Below are 17,734 nucleotides of genomic sequence, written 5' to 3'. Positions count from 1 at the left end.
TGCATTTCGCAAAGTGTGGTCCATGGCCCAGTATCTGTCCTTGAAAAAAAATACCGGTCCTTAGAAAATATACAGATTATCACTATGTACAATTATAATTGTGAATAACCAACAAACAGCAGCAATTTATTCATTTTTCATTCTTTTTTATATGTGTTTATAGTTTTGGGCTGCAAAAATGGGTACTGAAAAAAAATGGGTCCCAACTATATAAGGTTTGGGAAATCCTACAGTAGACAATGTCCTAATGATCCAAATACTGGAAGTTGAATCTAGACTTAGCCAAACAGGAAATATGGTACAAATTTGTAACAGTGAGAGTAAGTAATCAGTGGACCAGATTACCAAAGGATGGAATGTTGCTATCAGCTGGAGTGAGTCTGTCAATCAAGACTAGGTACATTCGCAAGAGATATGCTGCAGCTCAAGCAAAAATTCCAGACATGGTGCATGAATCACTGATGATATTCTTTGCCCTGTGTCAGAGAAGATGATCACAATGGTCTTGACTGGCCTTAAAATGTAGGACTCAATTAGCTGTTTCTTCTGTATAGTATATTTTGCTGGGCTTCTTCATCCGTTTAGAGCCTTGGATGGGCTGTGGATCGGGAGCCTTTCCGCCGAGCTGTCTCGCTGAGTTCCATGCAAACAAGAAGGTGTATCATTAACATCCCATTGCATTCATGTATAGTTTGGCTTCAGAGTGTGCACACCTTACGGAAATAACACCCGCAGAGTTGTGGCTGTCTCCTTTTGTGTCCGGCAAAAGAGCATGAGAGAGCTGCAAAGCTCACCCAAGAGTGTCTAATGCTGAAAATGCAAATGAGACAATGCTGACATCTGATAAGGGACAGCAGAATTTGGATTGACACACACATGTCAGTGCTTGGTCCTGGCTTTTAGCTGGGAATAAGAGAATGTGCTGTGCACGCTATGGACTGTGTACTGGGGAGCAGAGGAATGAATTCAAGGTAGTACCTGGGAAGTGCACACCCTTTGTGCCTCTGCCAAAGCAGTATTGCTAGATGAGGCATAACCACCCATAGGTAGATTTGAACCTGGGACCTCAGGGCACTGCAGGAGCATCTACAGTTTAAGCTAAAAGCCAGCTAGCTCTCAGCTAAGGGTGCAGAAGTGACTGACTCTTGCTCTAAGTGATCTAGGTGCAGGCAGAATCCCACAAGGACTAGCTGGGCTCCCTCCCCCAGAAACCATCTGTGACCCAGAACTGCTGGCAATGGGGAATGGGTGGGGGCGTGCTGGCCCAAACACTGGCCAGGGAAAGAGGGGCTCTTGCCCCACCTCACACTGAAGGCCTGAGTGGCATCTCTAGGTTTTTAGGCACCCAAAGATGCAGGAACAATGCTGCTGGAGGTATTGTGTTACCACAACTGTGGCTCCAACTATGACATGAATCTGATGAAGCGGGTCTTTGCCCATGAAAGCTTATGCTCCAAAAACTCTGTTAGTCTGTAAGGTGCCTCAGGGCTTCTCGAGTTTTTGTGGGTACAGACTAACATGGCTACCTCTCTGATACTTCCAGTTATGTTGTGTACTTGCTTTTGATAAGCACAGGGACTTCCTGAGTGCTGTGCTGGAGATGTAGAAAAGGAGGGGGACTCCTGGTTCCCTTTCCTTCCAATTGCATTGCCATGCAAAAGGCCCAGTTTCCTAAGAATGCTTCCAAGCTAACTAGGGATACTCATACCTAAGAACCTGAGAAGGGCCATACTGGGTCAGATCAAAGGTCAGTCTCCCCAACTATGCTGTCTTCTGACAGTGGCCAATGTCAGATGCTCCAAAGGGAGTGAGCAGAACAGGGAATTTTTGAGTGATTCCCTCATCTGTGTCCAGCCTCTGACAAACCGAGGCTCAGGACACCATTCCTACCCAGCCTGGCTAATAGCCATTGATGGACCTAACCTCCATGAATTTATCTAGTTCTTTTTTGAACTGATCTTCACAGCATCCTCTGGTGAGGAGTTCCACAGGCCTATTGTGCACTTCATGAAGAAAAACTCCCCTTTGTTAGTTTTAAACCTGCTCCCCATTAACTTCGTTGGGTGATGGTTCAGGCTGTCCCCAGGCACTGGAAGATGTTGGTGTATTGATCGCATGTTAAGGATTTCTGTGCGGCTGAGATCTGGGATCATTTTTGTTTGAAGGAAAGCTAAAATTGAGGAGTGTGAGAGGAAGAGGAGGTGGATTCTGTTGCAAATTCCAGAGCCACTGAGTGTGGCTCTCTCATTCCTACCCACAAAAGGGTGATATTAGCTGTACTGGAGTTCTTGTTATGGTGACATGGGGGAGGTGAGCCCTATTGACATTAAGCTGCCTGACACTTTTCATAATGGAAAGATTTCCACAGCCTTTTCTTTGAGAGGCTTTCACGCTTCCATGGTTTGCGGCAGGCTTTTGAAATTTGTCGGGGAGAAGCCCTGAGGCTAGAGCAGTGCCTTTTCGTTCCCCATGAAATTCCCTTCAGGTTTCCTAAAATGTCAACTATTCAAGAGCCCCATTTCCTTCGGGAAATGATTACAGCCTGCCACAATAATGACTAAACAGAAGTATCCTAAGTCTGGTCTAATGTTACTGCCAAAGTACTAGGAAAAGATGAGGTTTCCTGGAGTAGTCCAGGGGAAATTGAGCCAGACTGGATAACGCCTAGCAGCACTAACACATGGCCCTAGCAACCTGTGATTCCCCATCAGAGATACCAGCTGTTTACTACAATTCACTAATCACTTAGCTCATCTTATAGTCATCTGTGTTGAAGATTTAGGGTTCAAACCCAGCTAATGTTTCCTGAAGAGGGGATTTGGAGCAAGAAATTTTGATTTAAATAATCATTTTTGTATTTTTACATTTAATTGTCTTACAGGAAGATTGATTTTCATTAAATATAATTTGATACTTCTTTTTTTCTAATCAGAGGGTGCACTATATCTGTACGCATTTATTTAAGCAATTATATCGCTTAACGGACATTTGTTCAGATTGTTAGCTTTTACATTTTTATTAGGTTAAAAAGCACAAGAATGTTGCATTTCTTATTTACAAGGTGATGATTAATATTTGACTTTTGATATGTGTCCAGCTGCATTTGGAATTCAATTAAAAATGCACAAACACAGCATTTTAAAATTGTTTTTATTAGTTAAATAAATCTACTTAACTGCGCTGGATACAGAAAGAAGAGAGTAATGCAAAACATGTTTTGCATTTAAACCTAACTAATTTATGAAACACAGAAAATATTATGTACAGAGAGTGAATTGCACGGTTTGTCTCTGGACAACGTGTCCACTGAAATTTTAGAACTAGTCAATCTCATCCTCTCGCACTTAGGTTTTATTTATGGATTGGAAGAGGCAAAGAAGCGTTCGTGCTTTTCCAACTCTGTTTCTCCACTTTGAATAAACTAGCCATTGACCTGAACTAATTGAATAAACTGAAATGGAGAAAATATTCCCTCTACATCTGCAGACCAAGTTACTGGTATTGAAAGCTGGTTTGGCCTTTCAATGCACTCGCTTGTTTCCTCCGGAGTTTGGTTTTGTGCGCCTACTGGGGACAGCGAAACCGAACTAGCAGGGGTATCCCTCTGTACTCCTCAGTCTCGTGAGAAGTAAGGCAGGTCAGTGAGAGAGTTTCTCCCTTTGACCCCACTCAGTGATGAAGGCAAGGTGAATCAATTGTAGGGGAGTTGATTCCAGCTACACAACTGCTATAGCTGCAATTGTGTATGTACAATTGACTTTAAAGTCTAGGATAGACCGGGCCCTTGCCAGGAACTTCCACCAGACTACTACTTTGCCTTCTTCAAAACGCTGGCAGCAAACGTATCTATACTTCTTGCCTATTGTTAGTTTTCATTTACTTTCAATTATGTAATCAGCTTGCTGAAAGTTCAGGTCCTCATCTAGGTTGTTTCATAATTCCAATTTGATTTTCAATAATAAGTTTATTTTTAAAAAAAATGCATTTAATTGAATGTTTTTTAAAATCCCATTTAAATAAAAATCCAGATTTGAGTTTATTTTTGAATCACTGATTGTTATCCGCCCTGCTTGCACACCATGGATCTTGTGTTTACCTTTTTTCCCTTGAAAATACAACCACTAAGACACTGTATGCCAAATAAAAGAAGTTAAAAGATGGTTACTGAGGTTGCCAAGTTGAGCACTGAAAAGAGGGGCAATGCCGGGCTGACCTGTTCCCCTTGCACATGCACATTATGGAGCAGTGTTTACTTATGTGATCATACCTACTTTTTCTTATCCACGGGACTAGGGCTCATTCAATGCACAGGGCAGATGTATGGGGAGACTGAAATAGGGCTGTGTTGATGACAGGCATTTCCTGACTTCTGCTGCTTGATGTTGCAAATCCACTAGCATTCTCGTAATATCTTTTTCAAGTATGTCACTCAGACTCCATTCAGTGATTGTGAGGTCAGCAGAGACCATGGTGATAGTCTTGTCTGACCCCTGGCATAGCATAGTCAGAGACCTGCCCCAAAATAATTCATAGCACCAGGCCTTCCCCGGGGGGGGGGATGGATAAAGAGGGGGGGAAAGTTGGGCTAAAGTTCCCTCCCCTTCTGGGGCCCCGGAGCCCCCCTCTCCCCACTGCCTTGCTCAGGGACCTGGCAAATCTGGGAGCTCTGCTAGTGCACAGCTTTTAGAAATATGTCCAGTCTTGACCGAAATATCATCAGTGACCCTTGGTCAATTAAATTGCTCCAGTTGTTAATTACTTGCGCTGTTAAAAATTGACATCTTATTTTCAATCTCAATTATTCAGTTTCCAGCCACTGGACTGTGTTAAACCTTCTTCTGCCACGTCGAAAAGTCATTATTAAATATTTATTCTCCATATACTACAGGTTGAACTTCTCTAGTCTGGCACTCTCTCGTCTGGCAACATCCATAATCCGGCATGATCTTACTTAGCTGGATGCCACTTATCATGCATGTGGCCAACTGTCCTGCAGTCCCATAAAGTTTGTTTCTAGCCACCAGTCCTGGCTCTCGGTGTTCTGTGCTGTTATTTAGCTCTAAATATCTTATCAGAGCCCAGTGGAAATGTTGATCATGTACTAGACAATCTTGATCTTTTGTGGTCTGGCAAATTCTCTCATTTGGTGCCTGGCAGGTCCCAAGGGTGATGGATGAGAGAGGTTCCAAGCTGTACTTACAGACTGCAAGCAAATCACCCCTTCACTTTCTCCTTGTGACACTAAGTTGCTCTGGGCAGTAGGCACTCTGCACACATAGACGAGAGAGGGCCCCGTCTCTGGAGGCCGACGGAGAGAGAGGTTGTGTCTGTGTAACCACCCACAGTTGGACTTGAACCTGGGATCTCCGGAGCTTAGTGCAGGAGCCCTGACAGCTTGCACTAAAAGCCAGCTGGCTCTCAGCTAAGGCTGTACAGGAGACTCATTGTTTCCCTCTGTAAGTGGGCCCGAGAGCCACACCTCTAGGTGTGTGCATTACATCTATACTGCATAGCTTTTAGCGATGAGGCCGTGTCGACAAGTTCCTCTTGCTAAATGTCAGTGTGTGTGCACATTGCTCTTTTTGCGAGCCTAATCCTTCCACACCCTACGAGCAGCTTTCGCTCTGCTGGCTGGACAGCACTGCTGCTGACTTTTGCACTTGCTGTGGCAAGCCTTTGTTGTTCCTGCTGGGGCATGGCGGGAGGTAAGCACCTGTGGATGACTCAAGTTAAATCAATGAAGTCCAAGTATAGATGTGGCCAATCAGAAGATTGACTCAGCATGCAGCACTTGCAGGGCTAGCCAAGATGGGGTTACGGTTAGCCAGGCTGGACACAAACTGGGTCTGTTTGGCTCTCACCAGCTGTAGGTGTACGGCAGGCATTAACAGTCACAGAGTGTCATGAATGAATGTCTTCAAAGGGTTAAACCCAGAGAGAGGGGGTGCTCTGTTGGCAAGCAGCCAGGTGAGCCCATGGGAGGAGAGAGAGGACTTTTGAATAAAAGCAGTGACCAGCTGAGGGGGCCCTTTCTTTTGTCTGGATGGGGGAGAGAGATAGAGATGTTTAATCCTCATCAGGCTTAATAAAATCAGTAAATGTTCAGGCCACAAGACAATCTGAGCATACAGATATGTAAGTAGAGAGGAAATGTTTAGACAGGCGCAGTCAGGTTATTTTTCATTTTGGGTTTGTTGTGAGACTTCTCAGGCTGACTGATACACCCCCCCCAAACACTGTAACTTTTAAACTGAATCTCACACATAGTAATTCTCTGTGCTTCAACCTAACTTTTCTTTAAAATTGCTTTGTAACACCTAGCAACCAAATGTGATTTATCACTTTCTTGGTTTAATATATTTTTTGTTTTGTTAATAAATCACTTTTTAGGGCAATGATTTGATTCTTGTATCTTAAAAAGGGGTCTAAGTATATCCATGCCTAAACCTGAAATGTCAGCTATCAGATTGCTGCTTAATTTCTTTCTCTTTGTTTTCAAGCTCTCTCTTAAGAGTGTGTGTGTGTGTGTGTGTGTAGAGGTTAAGAGCTTGAGGTGGGGGTTACCCCACTGGGAGACATCCCATATGTGTCTTCTTGGGTTCTAAAGAGGGTTTTCTCACTTGGGTGGTGGCTGCTACCTCCCAAGGTCAGGGAATCTGTGACCTTGGGAAGCTTTTAAGAAGATGCCTATAGAGGCAGGATATTTTTAAGGCCTCTTGCTGGCCCCATCTTCTGCCCTCAGAGTGCCAGAGTGGGGATCAGCCTTGACAGCCCTGGCCCAGCCAATGTTCTCATCCAAGTTATGGGGTACTCCTCCTCCCCCCTCCATGTGGATTAATAACTAGGGAGTGTAATTACTGCAAGAAGACTAGCCCCCTGCCAAACTTACACCCTATTAACTTACCAATATATATTCAACCTGAAACACACAACCACCAAAACTCCCAGCCAAAAATATTCTTCCGCTTTTGCAAAGTGGGCTCCAACAATAGCAATTTAAAGCTGGGAATTAAATGACTCGCCTCATGCTGTCCACGATAAACAAAAGCAAACTCTTCTTTGCATCAGCAACAGAGTCTGGATTGTAAAGTAGCCCCTTTATGTCCAGCCAGGAGTGAATTCAAATGACTATTGACCCTCCACAGTAGTAAAGCTGCATTATAATATCTGCAAATCAATAGAGACAAGAGGGAAGCAGGAGGGAGAGGCTCTGGCTCTGCAAAATGCAGAAAATTGCATTCTGCTTTGTCCTCTTAGGAAGTTTGCAAAGCGCCTATTAGAGGCCCCGGGAGCCCTTTCTTTCTAATTGCCGTGTTTGACAATGTGCTCACACGTGGGACCAGCAGAAAGGCAGCTAATGGACCCACTTTAATTGCTTCCCAGTTCCATGAGTCATAACACTTGGAATATGGCAAAGGGGAAGTGTCGCAGTTTGATGGGAGGAGGTTTCTGGCTTTAATAAAGCTCAGGAGGCACAAATGCAAAACTCCAAGCCAAAGTCCAAATGTGTCAGGTGCTGAGTTTTCCTTTTATCTGTTGGTTTTGACCAGAACTGTGTTTTAAATCAGCCACAGTGGAAGCGTGACCTGGAAGGGAGAAGGGAAGGGTCTCCCCGGTGCTTGAAAATCAGTCTCACCCTGAGCATCAGCATCAAGTACCATGGGGACCAAACGCTGCTGGGAGTCAGGGCTTGGGCTGGGGGTTGAGGTTCTGTGCTGTTATGCAGTGGTTCTTCCTTCTGCAGTGGCTGGGAGAGCATGCTGGGATGTGTGGAGGAGTCTACTGTCCCCTTTTGTGCCCTGTGGGACGGGACTCGTGGCCATTTGACCGGGAGGATAGAGGGCCCTGCAGTATAAGGGACCCCACAGCTGGGCTTGCAAGACAGAACTTCTGGGGAAACAAGTAGCTGTCTTCTAATGTGTCACTCAGGTACCTGGACTGGTGTAGCTGAGGGCCCTTCCTCACACACCAAGGCCCATCTCTTGGATCACCTGTCTTTAGGTAGCAACAACAAGGGTCCTGCCCTACCAGTGACCTCTCTGCTGGCTGCTGCCAGGTGGACTCCAGCTTTCCCAGTGGCATAGCAGCAGTGCCCAGCGGAGTTGCAGGCTCTTTGCAGGCAGGAAAGAGAACAGGCTAGTTAACGGACACTGAGCCAGGGCCTTGCTGAGGTTTGGGGCATGGGTAGAAGATGATCCCAGGTCTCCTTTTAACACACCAAGCACTGGTTCCATCACTGACTAGCATTGCCCAATGGTCTCAATCCTGAGGGACTCCAAGCACCAAGGCACTGCTTGGAGCCTCCCAAGAGTTGCAGATGTTCAGCCTCTCCCAGAATTTACATCCTTTATTTGGACTCAATTAACCCTGCCCACAGAGTTGAGACTGTAGGCCACTGCCTGGCAGAGGTGGGACATCTCAGCCAGGTCTGCGTTGCAGTCACACAAGCACAGTTTGGACACACCCATTCTTTCTTCTGTGCTTGGCGCTCAGCCAAATCCTTATCATCTCGCGCCCCCATTACAGCACCGTCCTTCTCTCTGCTCTCACCAATGCCACCTTGCCCGATGCCCAGCTCTTCAGGACAGTGCTGCGTTCTCCGAGTTTGGCTGTGTCAGACCTCTGTTTGCACCCCTCCTCTCTGGCATATCGAATGGAAGCTGCCTGTCTTCCCTCTGAGGGTCCGTCACAGCCTAGCTCCACCTCCCTAGCATCCATCGTTCGCTAGTCACCTGCTCACTGCCCCACTCCGACTAGCTAGGGATGTTAGCCTCCATCACCCACTTGCCGCATTTTTGAGCAGGGAGCATCCAGCTTTCTCCCCGTTGGGCCCTCACCTTTGGGCGCAGCACTCCACAAAGATCCCCAAAGCTTTAGGTGCCAACTTCCTCTCTAACCAGGGGGTATTCAGCCCCCTGCTGGTGTCCCAGGGCCTGTCTCCATCCTGCCTCTTCCCATTCCTGCTCTGCCCTCGCTGGGCTCCCTTTCCACCCCTTATCCAAGCCCCAGCCCCTGCTCCACCTCCACCTCACCCCTCTCTGCAATGCCTCCTCCCCACCCCACCTCTTCTCCTGAGCATGCCCAGCCCTGTCTCCTCCCGCTTCCTCCCAGAGCTTCTGGAACGCTGCGACTCAGCTGTTCGCACTGCTCCAGAAGGCTGGGGAGAAGCTGGTCAGTGCGGTCACCAATGGGGGAGAAGGGCTGGAGGGAGGAAACTAGGCTGACAGTGGACACTGAGCACGCACTCGGTTTCCCCAGCTAAGGGACATCCAGGGAGTTAGGATCTGTGTCCCAAGCTACCTCACTGGCCTCCTTCACATCCCTCTTTACCTCTCCCTGTGATGCCTACAGTAGACTCATCAGAGCTTAGGTGGTGTATAGAGATGCTTGAGCGACACTGACTCATTCTTTCCTTGCATTTCCGTATCTGTCTGTATCCATTGCTTGTCTCTTATTGTATACATAGACTGTAAACTCTTTTGGGCGGGGGCCATGTTTCTGTTCTCTGTTTGTACAAAAGAACCTCAGAACGGCCACAGTGGGTCAGGCCAAAGGCTCATCTAGCGCAGTGTCCTGACTGCCAACAGTGGCCCATGCCACATGTCCCAGAGGGAGTGAATAGCACAGGTAATCCTCAAGGGAACCCCCTCCTGTTGTCCGTTTCCAGCTTCTGACAAACTGAGGCCAGGGGCACCATTCCTACCCATCCTGGCCAACAGCCATTGATGGACCCAACCTCCATGAATTGCTCTAGTTCTTTTTTGAACCCTGTTAAAGTCCTGGTCTTCACAACGCCCTCTGGGCCCCTCTCCCCAACCTGGATTGTACTGACGGCTTCTGTTCTCCCTGCAGAACGAGCATCACCTCTGCCTGCGGATGGGGGTGCAGGACCCGCCCCCTACTCCCCAGTGACGGAGGATGACACAATCCTTTCTATTCCCTGGCCAGGGCTGGAGGGAGCTGTGTCATCACACTGGTTCCCATCCTCTGCTTTGCTTACCTTGGGCCTGCCTCACGGATCCACAGGCCCCTGGGATGCAGCCAGAGACCAGCTTCATTTTTCTCCCATGTGGGTTTTAGGCCCTGTTCTATTGCAGATGCGGTGGGGGGAAGAGCTGGCAGCAGCTAACATTTCCCAGGCAATATGGGCAGCCATGAGGCTGTGTTGCCTGTGTTACAAAGAAGCAGATGCTCAGTGGTGCAGCGTGGATTCCGCTTCTCCAGAGCCATCCCTGACTGCCCTGTGCAGTGAATCACGATGCTGAAGAAGGCTCCAGAAAGACATATTGTCTTTCCCACAATGTTTCTTTCTTAGCAGGGGAGGAATCGTGCTGGTTGGCGAGATGCGAGGCCTTGTTTTAATTTCCCAGGAGGCTCCTCCTGGTGCAACATGTCCCCGGCAGGAGACTTAGTTACCTTGCGTTGTGTTCCTCGACACAATGGGATGTGATGTGTCAAAACATGACAAGTCAGCCAGAATGTGTCATAATAGTGAGCTCAGCACGCAGCCTTCCAGGGAGGCACAGCAGATAATAATATCAGATTCATATTATCCCAACGTGCTGGGCAGGTTTCATCTCCCGAGTGAAAGATGATGCATAGGAATTGCATGTCTAGGTGGGAATATTGGATCAGCTACCGATTTATTAGCTGTAATGTGTGAATTTTTATGACAGGAGTGAAGCACGCCTCTAGCTTTCCAGCCTTTTATCGTGGGAAAGAGACTCTCCCACCTGAGCTGCTTTGATATCGCTTGTCATTGCTTCAGTAAACAGTTTGCTGGAATTTCCATGTGATTTATGCTCTTATCAGCCAAGTTTGAATCACTCCTTAGACTCAGAGAGGATGAGATTGCATTTGAGACAGGATCAGCTTCCAGGGTTGCCTGTGAAATGCAGCCCCCCTCCCATGTGCTGCCATCTGGGAGCAGTCTTTTGATTCCATTGCACAGCTGTTGGCTGGAACTGACAGGGTTCTTTCCGCACATTGCTAATACGTCTGCTTCCCTGGCAGTGTCTTGGCCTGCCTGACTTTCTGAACTCTGCTATCCAGTTGCTGCTTTGCATTAGGGTGTAAGGAGGCATTAAAATGCACGATCCCGACATTGCCGACTGCTTAAAGACCAAGCCCGCCATAGAAGCAAACACCAGAAAGCTGGCCTTTGTCTGCAGACAAGGGCTTTCCTGGCACATTATAACCACATGTTCCTTTCGCTCCAGATGCTGAGATGAGTTGGGGAGGACAGACACGTGTGTTGGACAGTCCTGGGTTCTGAAAGGCACAGGGAGTTTCACAGACGGCCATGAGCTGCTGCTGTGACGAGACCATGACTGGGTCAGCGGCGCAGCTACAGGGACAACCTAATCACACAGCTGCTAAGTGCATGTAAAGCCCTGTTTAAATGCCCTCCCCGGTTTCCGAGGCTTGATCTCAGCGTGCACTTCTGAATGTTGCAATATGTCCTGGGTCGGGATGGGTCGATCTTCTGGAGTTCAACTTCTTGCGCCTACTGGGGACACATGGAATTAAGCTCGCTGGGGTCGACAGTCGATCACCACACTCCTCCCTCTTGCAAGGAGCAAGGGAGATTGATGGGAGAGTTTCTCCCCTCGAACTCCCTCGGGAAGGACAGCCAAGTAAGCCCATTGCCGATAAGTTGATTGTAACTATGCAACACCCATCGCTAGCATGGCGCATATCTGCAATTGACTTTAAGGTCTAGTGTAAACCTGGCCTTGCTCTCAGCCTGCAGTTCCCACTGGGGCCATGTGACCTGGGTAGGCGGCATCTCTCACTGTAGCAGTGGTGCACCTCAGTGTCTCCCTGGGGGTGTCTGGGTTCCAGGAGAGAACACACCAGATCTGTCACGAGTGTGTCCTGTTTCACAACCAGGCACGCACCCAGGACTGGGCGTACAATGACATGGGGCCCACATGCTGAAGGTCCCACCCACCCCGGGGTGTGCCTGCACGCTGCCCTGAGGCCCCGCCCACTCTGCCTCTTCCCCCAAAGCCCCGCCCACTGCTTGCTCCACTCTACCCACTAGCCACCTGCTCACTCCCCTTGGTCCTCATCCCCCTCTGAGCAGTAGTCAGGGCCTTGGGATGGCAGCGGGTTGAAGGGGGGCAGAGTTATTCCTCTTTATTCAACGCTGGTGAGGCCACATCTGGAAGACTGTGCCCAGTTCTGGGCCCCCGTTACAGAAAGGATGTGGATGTATTGGAGCGGGTGCAGCAGAGGGCAACAAAAATGATTCGGGGGCTGGAGCACAAGACTTATGAGGAGAGGCTGAGGGATTTGGACTTATTCAATCAACAGAAGAGAAGTGTGTAGGGGGGGGTAGAATTTGGTAGCAGCTTTTAATTACCTGAAGGGAGGTTCTAGAGAGTGTGTAGAGAGGCTGTTCTCAGTGGTGACAGATGGCAGAACTAGGAGCAATGGTCTCAACTTGTGGTGGGGGAGGTCTAGGTTGGATATTAAGAAGAACTATGTCACCAGGAGGTGGTGACGCAGTGGAATGTGTTACCTAGAGAGGTGATGGATTCTTCATCCCTAAAGGTTTTTAAGTCCCAGTTTGACAAAGCCCTGGCTGGGATGATTTAGTAGGGGTTGGCCCTGCTTTGGGCAAGGGACTGGACTCAGTGACCTCCTGAGGCCTCTTCCAGCCCTAGGATTCTATGATTCCATGAAAGTGCTGAGCAGGGCAGGGCCTTGGGCTGGGAGCATGGCCATGGTCCAGGTGCCAGGTGCCAGGGCCCCCAAAAGTGTCTTTTGGCTCTTCAGTGCAACCTTTTTGCCAATTCGTTTTTGGGGCCCAATCCTGTGATGGCCAGCTGCTCCTAGTGCCCACCATTTCAATGAGCACAGAAAGTCCGCATCTTCAGAGATATTCAGGCACATGACGCCCATTCGATGGTCTGGACCTCCGCAGCTTGCAGGACTAAGCAGGGCTGAGGTTCTATGCACAAATGAGATTCCCTCCATGATGCAAACTCCCAGGTGCCCTTTAATCTGGCTGGGCACAACCTCCGTGGCACGGCACCACCTCTGGGGAGCCTAAGCCATGCCTCTTTCAGAGGGACTGCAGAGATTTCCTCAGGGAAAAAGGAGGGCCAGGCTACGAGATCACATAGCATTTGACTGGCAAAAGGAGCAGGAGTAGAAGAGGCAGAAATGAACCCAAAGCCCCAGTCTCTCGACGTGAATACGCTTGGCTGGTCAGCTCTTCAGAGAGCCAGAAGCGATCATGTCATGCACGACCAAGAGGCCAGTGCAGAGAGAGAGTTAAGCGAGAGGCTCTTCAAGAGGTGCTTCATTCCTGCTGCTGTTGGAGGATGGGCTCTAGAACCTCCTTGCAGGGGGCTGGGGTAAGAGGCCAGCCATGAGGGCAGTGCGCCAGACTACAAGGAACTAAATGGGTAGCACTGGCACCACATAGCACAATGCCTGGCCTGCTGTACTGTCTACTGCGCCACTTCTGAGGAGGCGTTTCCCCGAGGTCTGGTCTGCCAGTACAGCGCTGCAGCCAAGCTAGCCCTATCCCACCTGCATAGCGCTGTCTACATGGGCACCACTATGGTGCTCAGTCATGGGCGTATCGCAGCCTTGGGCAATGTAGGTACGTCAGTAGAGGGCTGTAGTGTAGTGCCGGGGGGCACTAGTGCAAATTGTGCTCACTGGTGCGATGGCTGGAGCTGGAAAGGAATGCCCCCGGGGAGTAAGGTAAAGGCTGCCTGTGTATTAGGACATTTGCTCACAGTCTCCCTCTGTCATGGAGTGTGGGGGTCCCCAGGCCCTGCCTCCCATCTGCTGGCAGACGTGACTCTCATTCAGCAGGGAAATGAGAAGATTTATTAGTTGACAGGGACACAGCGAGGCATAGACCTGCCAGCTCAGAGACCAGGAGCCGTCAGTACTGTCCATTTTGGGGAGGAGGGAGATCCAAGGGGGCCCTGAGCTGGGGCCTGGCTTTCCTTTGTCCCTCTCCAGCCTGATGAGACTAACCACCTCCCAGCTGTCCAGCTCCCATGCAAACCAGCCAGGCCCCCTCCTCCCTCCATTGGTCTGTTTCCCGGGGAAGAAAGGTGTCACCTGGTTGCTTAGGCTACAAAGAGCAGGGAGGCCCTGGCCCACACGTTAGAAGTCATCACACCAAAACTCCCCTCACCACTATGCCCTGATGCTGTGCCTAGGAAAACTGAGGCACCCACTTTGGGGTACTGCAGGACAGTACATGCAACCTAACTCAGGGAATAAAAGCCTCAAACACACCACTTGCCCTGCACAACACACAATGCTGTACCACAGTCGGCATGAACTGCAAGAACACTGACTGCCATTTGTGACCTTACTCTCAGGCCTCCCAAGTGTGAAAGACTGATGCAGGGTTCAGACACTCTCTCCAAACATGCATTGATTTTAACTATTGTGTTGAGTGGAGGAACCATTTTAATTCTTTATTGTAATCGTTTGTCTCCCCTGGCGCATGTTGTTTGCGGATACCGCGTGGTTAATTCAATGCACTTGCAAAGGTGAATTTCAGCTGAATGCATGAATCACGGAGAAAAAGTTCTGTCCAGTAACTTGCTCTAATTTACTTTCTATTTTTATTGTCCTTTAGGAAGCAAACTGCTGATTTTGGTGCTTTGGTTGAACATCCAGTCAGAAGTGGAGTCTTGCCCCGGGGCGTGCGTATGCTATAGTGAACCCAAGATCACAATAAGTTGTCAGCAGCAGGGTCTGATGGTAATCCCCACTGAGATCCCCATACAGACCCAGCGCATTTTCCTGCACAACAACAAGATAACTCTGGTGAAGTCCACCAGCTTCAGCTCCTGCCGCAACATGACCATCCTGTGGATCCATTCCAACAACATCAGCCTCATCGAGTCCGGGGCATTTTCTGGGCTCAACAAACTGGAGGAGTTAGACCTCAGTGACAATGTGAACTTGAAGTACATCAATCCCACAACTTTCCGGGGTCTTGTTCACCTTCACACCTTACACCTCGATCGCTGTGGGCTCCTGGAGCTCTCCACGGGGCTTTTCCGAGGCTTGTTCTCCTTGCAGTATCTCTATCTTCAGGATAATAACCTCCAGAACCTGATGGATGACACTTTCCTAGATCTTGCAAATCTCACCTACCTGTTTTTGCATGGTAATAAAATTAAGAGCTTGTCAGAGAACGTCTTTCGTGGATTGATCAATCTGGATCGACTCCTGTTGCACCAGAACAGAGTCAGTCTGGTTCACCGCAGGTCTTTTCATGACCTTGGGAAAGTGATGACCTTGTATCTGTTCAATAACAACTTGACAGTGCTCACGGGAGAAACAATGGCTCCCTTGGTGTCCCTCCAATACCTGCGTTTAAATGGCAACCAGTGGATCTGTGACTGTCAGGCTCAGTCTCTCTGGAATTGGTTTAGACAGTTTAAAGGGTCTTCATCGGAGCTGGAGTGCCATCTGCCTGCTAACTTGGCAGGGAGAGACCTCAAAAGACTGCAGAGCAGCGACCTGGAAGGGTGTGTTGACTCTTCCAATCAGATAAGAACAAGTGTTTTTAGTACTAAGACCAGATCTGGCAGACTGCCAACCACCGATTCCCCTCTAAATTCCCATGACAGCTCCCGGAAATGCTGCCAGCCGGAAATGGATAAATCTTTTATTTATGAAGCCAAGGGCAAAGCGGGTCCATCGTCACACAGCAGCCGGCCGTCCCCCAACAACCCTTTCAAAGATAAGGAGAACATGTCCAAAACCAAGTACATTGAAACGGACCCTTCCAAAAATGGGAGCAACAAGCAGATAAACGACTCCCCTTTCGGGACTTTCCCCAGCCTTGTAGACCCTCCATTGACCAAGTTGAAACCAGAATTCCTAGCTCCCATTGAACCCTCCACAGTCCCAACCAGAAAGAGGCAGGGATGCTCTAAAAAAAACAAGTCAAAGGCCCAGTGCCGCCTCACCCAGCAAGGAAACAGCTCCACGTCGCAGCCAAGCCTAAGTCCTATGCTTCCCATCTTGGTGTGGAGCTTACTGTGGCTCTACTAAAAGCAACTCCTTCCCTTGGTCGATGACACTTTAATACCAGAGTTTTGCTGACCTCCATAAATGTTGCAAGAGAGAAGCAAACTGCTATATGCCCCGAGAAAGCTTTGTTACACAAAAGTTAACTGGATGCCTTTATAAAAAATAGACAAAACCAAGATGTATATAATTTATTTGTCCTGGAATCTGTGAGTTATACCTTTGGTCTTTGGAACTGCACTTACTCACATAGCAGCTATTACTACAGCAGATGGTAAAGAAATAGAATTTACATACACACACAACAAAAAACAAAACAAAAGAGTATGTGAGAAAATGCTCCTGAAAGAATGTTCAAAATTTGTTTGTAACTTGAACTCATATGGAATGGCGTTGCAAGTTCCCATTTGCAGAGGTGATGCATTTGATGCTACTTTACTCCTATGTTTATGAATATTGCAGTTTTACAGTGTTCATTTCCATCACGCCATGTTTATGGGGCAGCATTTGTTAAAGAATGCTGTCTTTCCATTCACTAAGATTGCAGTATATATAGATATGCATTTTATTTTACTTGTGTACAAGTATACAAAAATTATAAAATAAAGATTTTTTTTCCTAAGCTGTCATCATCTGCAGGAGTTGAAGCGTGCTAGTTAACTGAAAAGCTTGGAAAACCAAAGGGGAACAGCTATGACATGTACCGAATGGAAAGAGACTGTCTAGGATAGAGTACTGCTGAAAGGTACCCTAGGGGTCATAGTGGACCACAAGCTAAATATGAGTCAACAGTGTGACGCTGTTACAAAAAAAGCAAACATGATTCTGGGATGTATTAACAGGAGTGTTGTGAGCAAGACACAAGAAATCTTTCTTCTGCTTTACTCTGTTCTGATTAGGCCTTAATTGGAGTATAGTGTCCAGTTCTGAGGGCCACATTGCAAAAGGGATGTGGAGAAATTGGAGAAGGTCCAGAGAAGAGCAACGAGAGTGATTAAAGGTCTAGAGAACATGAGCTCTGAGGGAAGACTGAAAGAACTGGGCTCATTTAGTTTAGCAATGAGAAGATTGAGAGGGGACATGATAGCGGTTTTCAAGCACCTAAAAGAGTGTTACAAGGAGGAGGGAGAAAAATTGTTCTCCTTGGCCTCTGAGGACAGGACAAGGAGCAATGGGCTTAGACTGCAGCAAGGGAGGATTAGGTTGGACATTAGGAAAAACTTCCTATCTGTCAGGGTGGTTAAACACCAGAATAAATTGTTGAGGGAGGTTGTGGAATCACCATCACTGGCGATATTTAAGAGCAGGTTAGACAGACATCTGTCTGGGATGCTCTAGCTGGTGCTTGGTCCTGCCATGAGAGCAGGGGACTGGACTCGATGACCTCTTGATGTCCCTTCGAGTTCTAGTGTTCTGTGGCTCTCTGAGTCTATTCCCATTTAACTCTAAGGACTGTGAGGTAGGGCTCAACATTTAATGGGATGACGGTAAATTAGACATACTTTGCACATTGCTACATTCTTTAGTTGGCACCAGCAAAGGATTTCCTTTCATGAAACATTCTGTGTTTATGCTCTAGTTTCTCTTCCCACCTGTTCTGAACCTTCCCCCAACATTCATGAATATTTCAAGATGCTCTCAATAGATGGAAAAAGAAACCCGACCCCCCTCAAGCCAAGTGTTCCAGAGCCTTTGGTGCAGGAATGGT

The 17,734-nt window shown here is 48.0% G+C and overlaps 1 protein-coding gene across 3 annotated transcripts in view; it reads left to right on the top strand.

Annotated features, from left to right (window-relative positions):
* RTN4R (reticulon 4 receptor) overlaps positions 1-16,766 on the top strand; it is an 82,129-nt gene extending 65,363 nt beyond the window's left edge. For 2 of the 3 annotated variants that reach the window (XM_075012618.1, XM_075012619.1), the window contains one exon: positions 14,621-16,766. In XM_075012618.1, the coding sequence (XP_074868719.1) occupies positions 14,621-16,050 (1,430 nt within the window). In that variant the 3' untranslated portion in view covers positions 16,051-16,766. Of the gene's footprint in view, positions 1-11,219; positions 11,386-14,620 lie in introns of all 3 variants that reach the window. The other variant, XM_075012621.1, reaches the window with a different exon arrangement.
* The last annotated feature ends 968 nt before the right edge of the window (positions 16,767-17,734 follow it).

This window comes from Carettochelys insculpta, chromosome 18 (assembly GCF_033958435.1).
Source record: "Carettochelys insculpta isolate YL-2023 chromosome 18, ASM3395843v1, whole genome shotgun sequence".
Lineage (NCBI taxonomy): Eukaryota > Metazoa > Chordata > Testudines > Carettochelyidae > Carettochelys > Carettochelys insculpta.
Note: the sequence above shows the minus strand (reverse complement) of the source record. Positions and strands in the feature narration are given on the sequence as shown.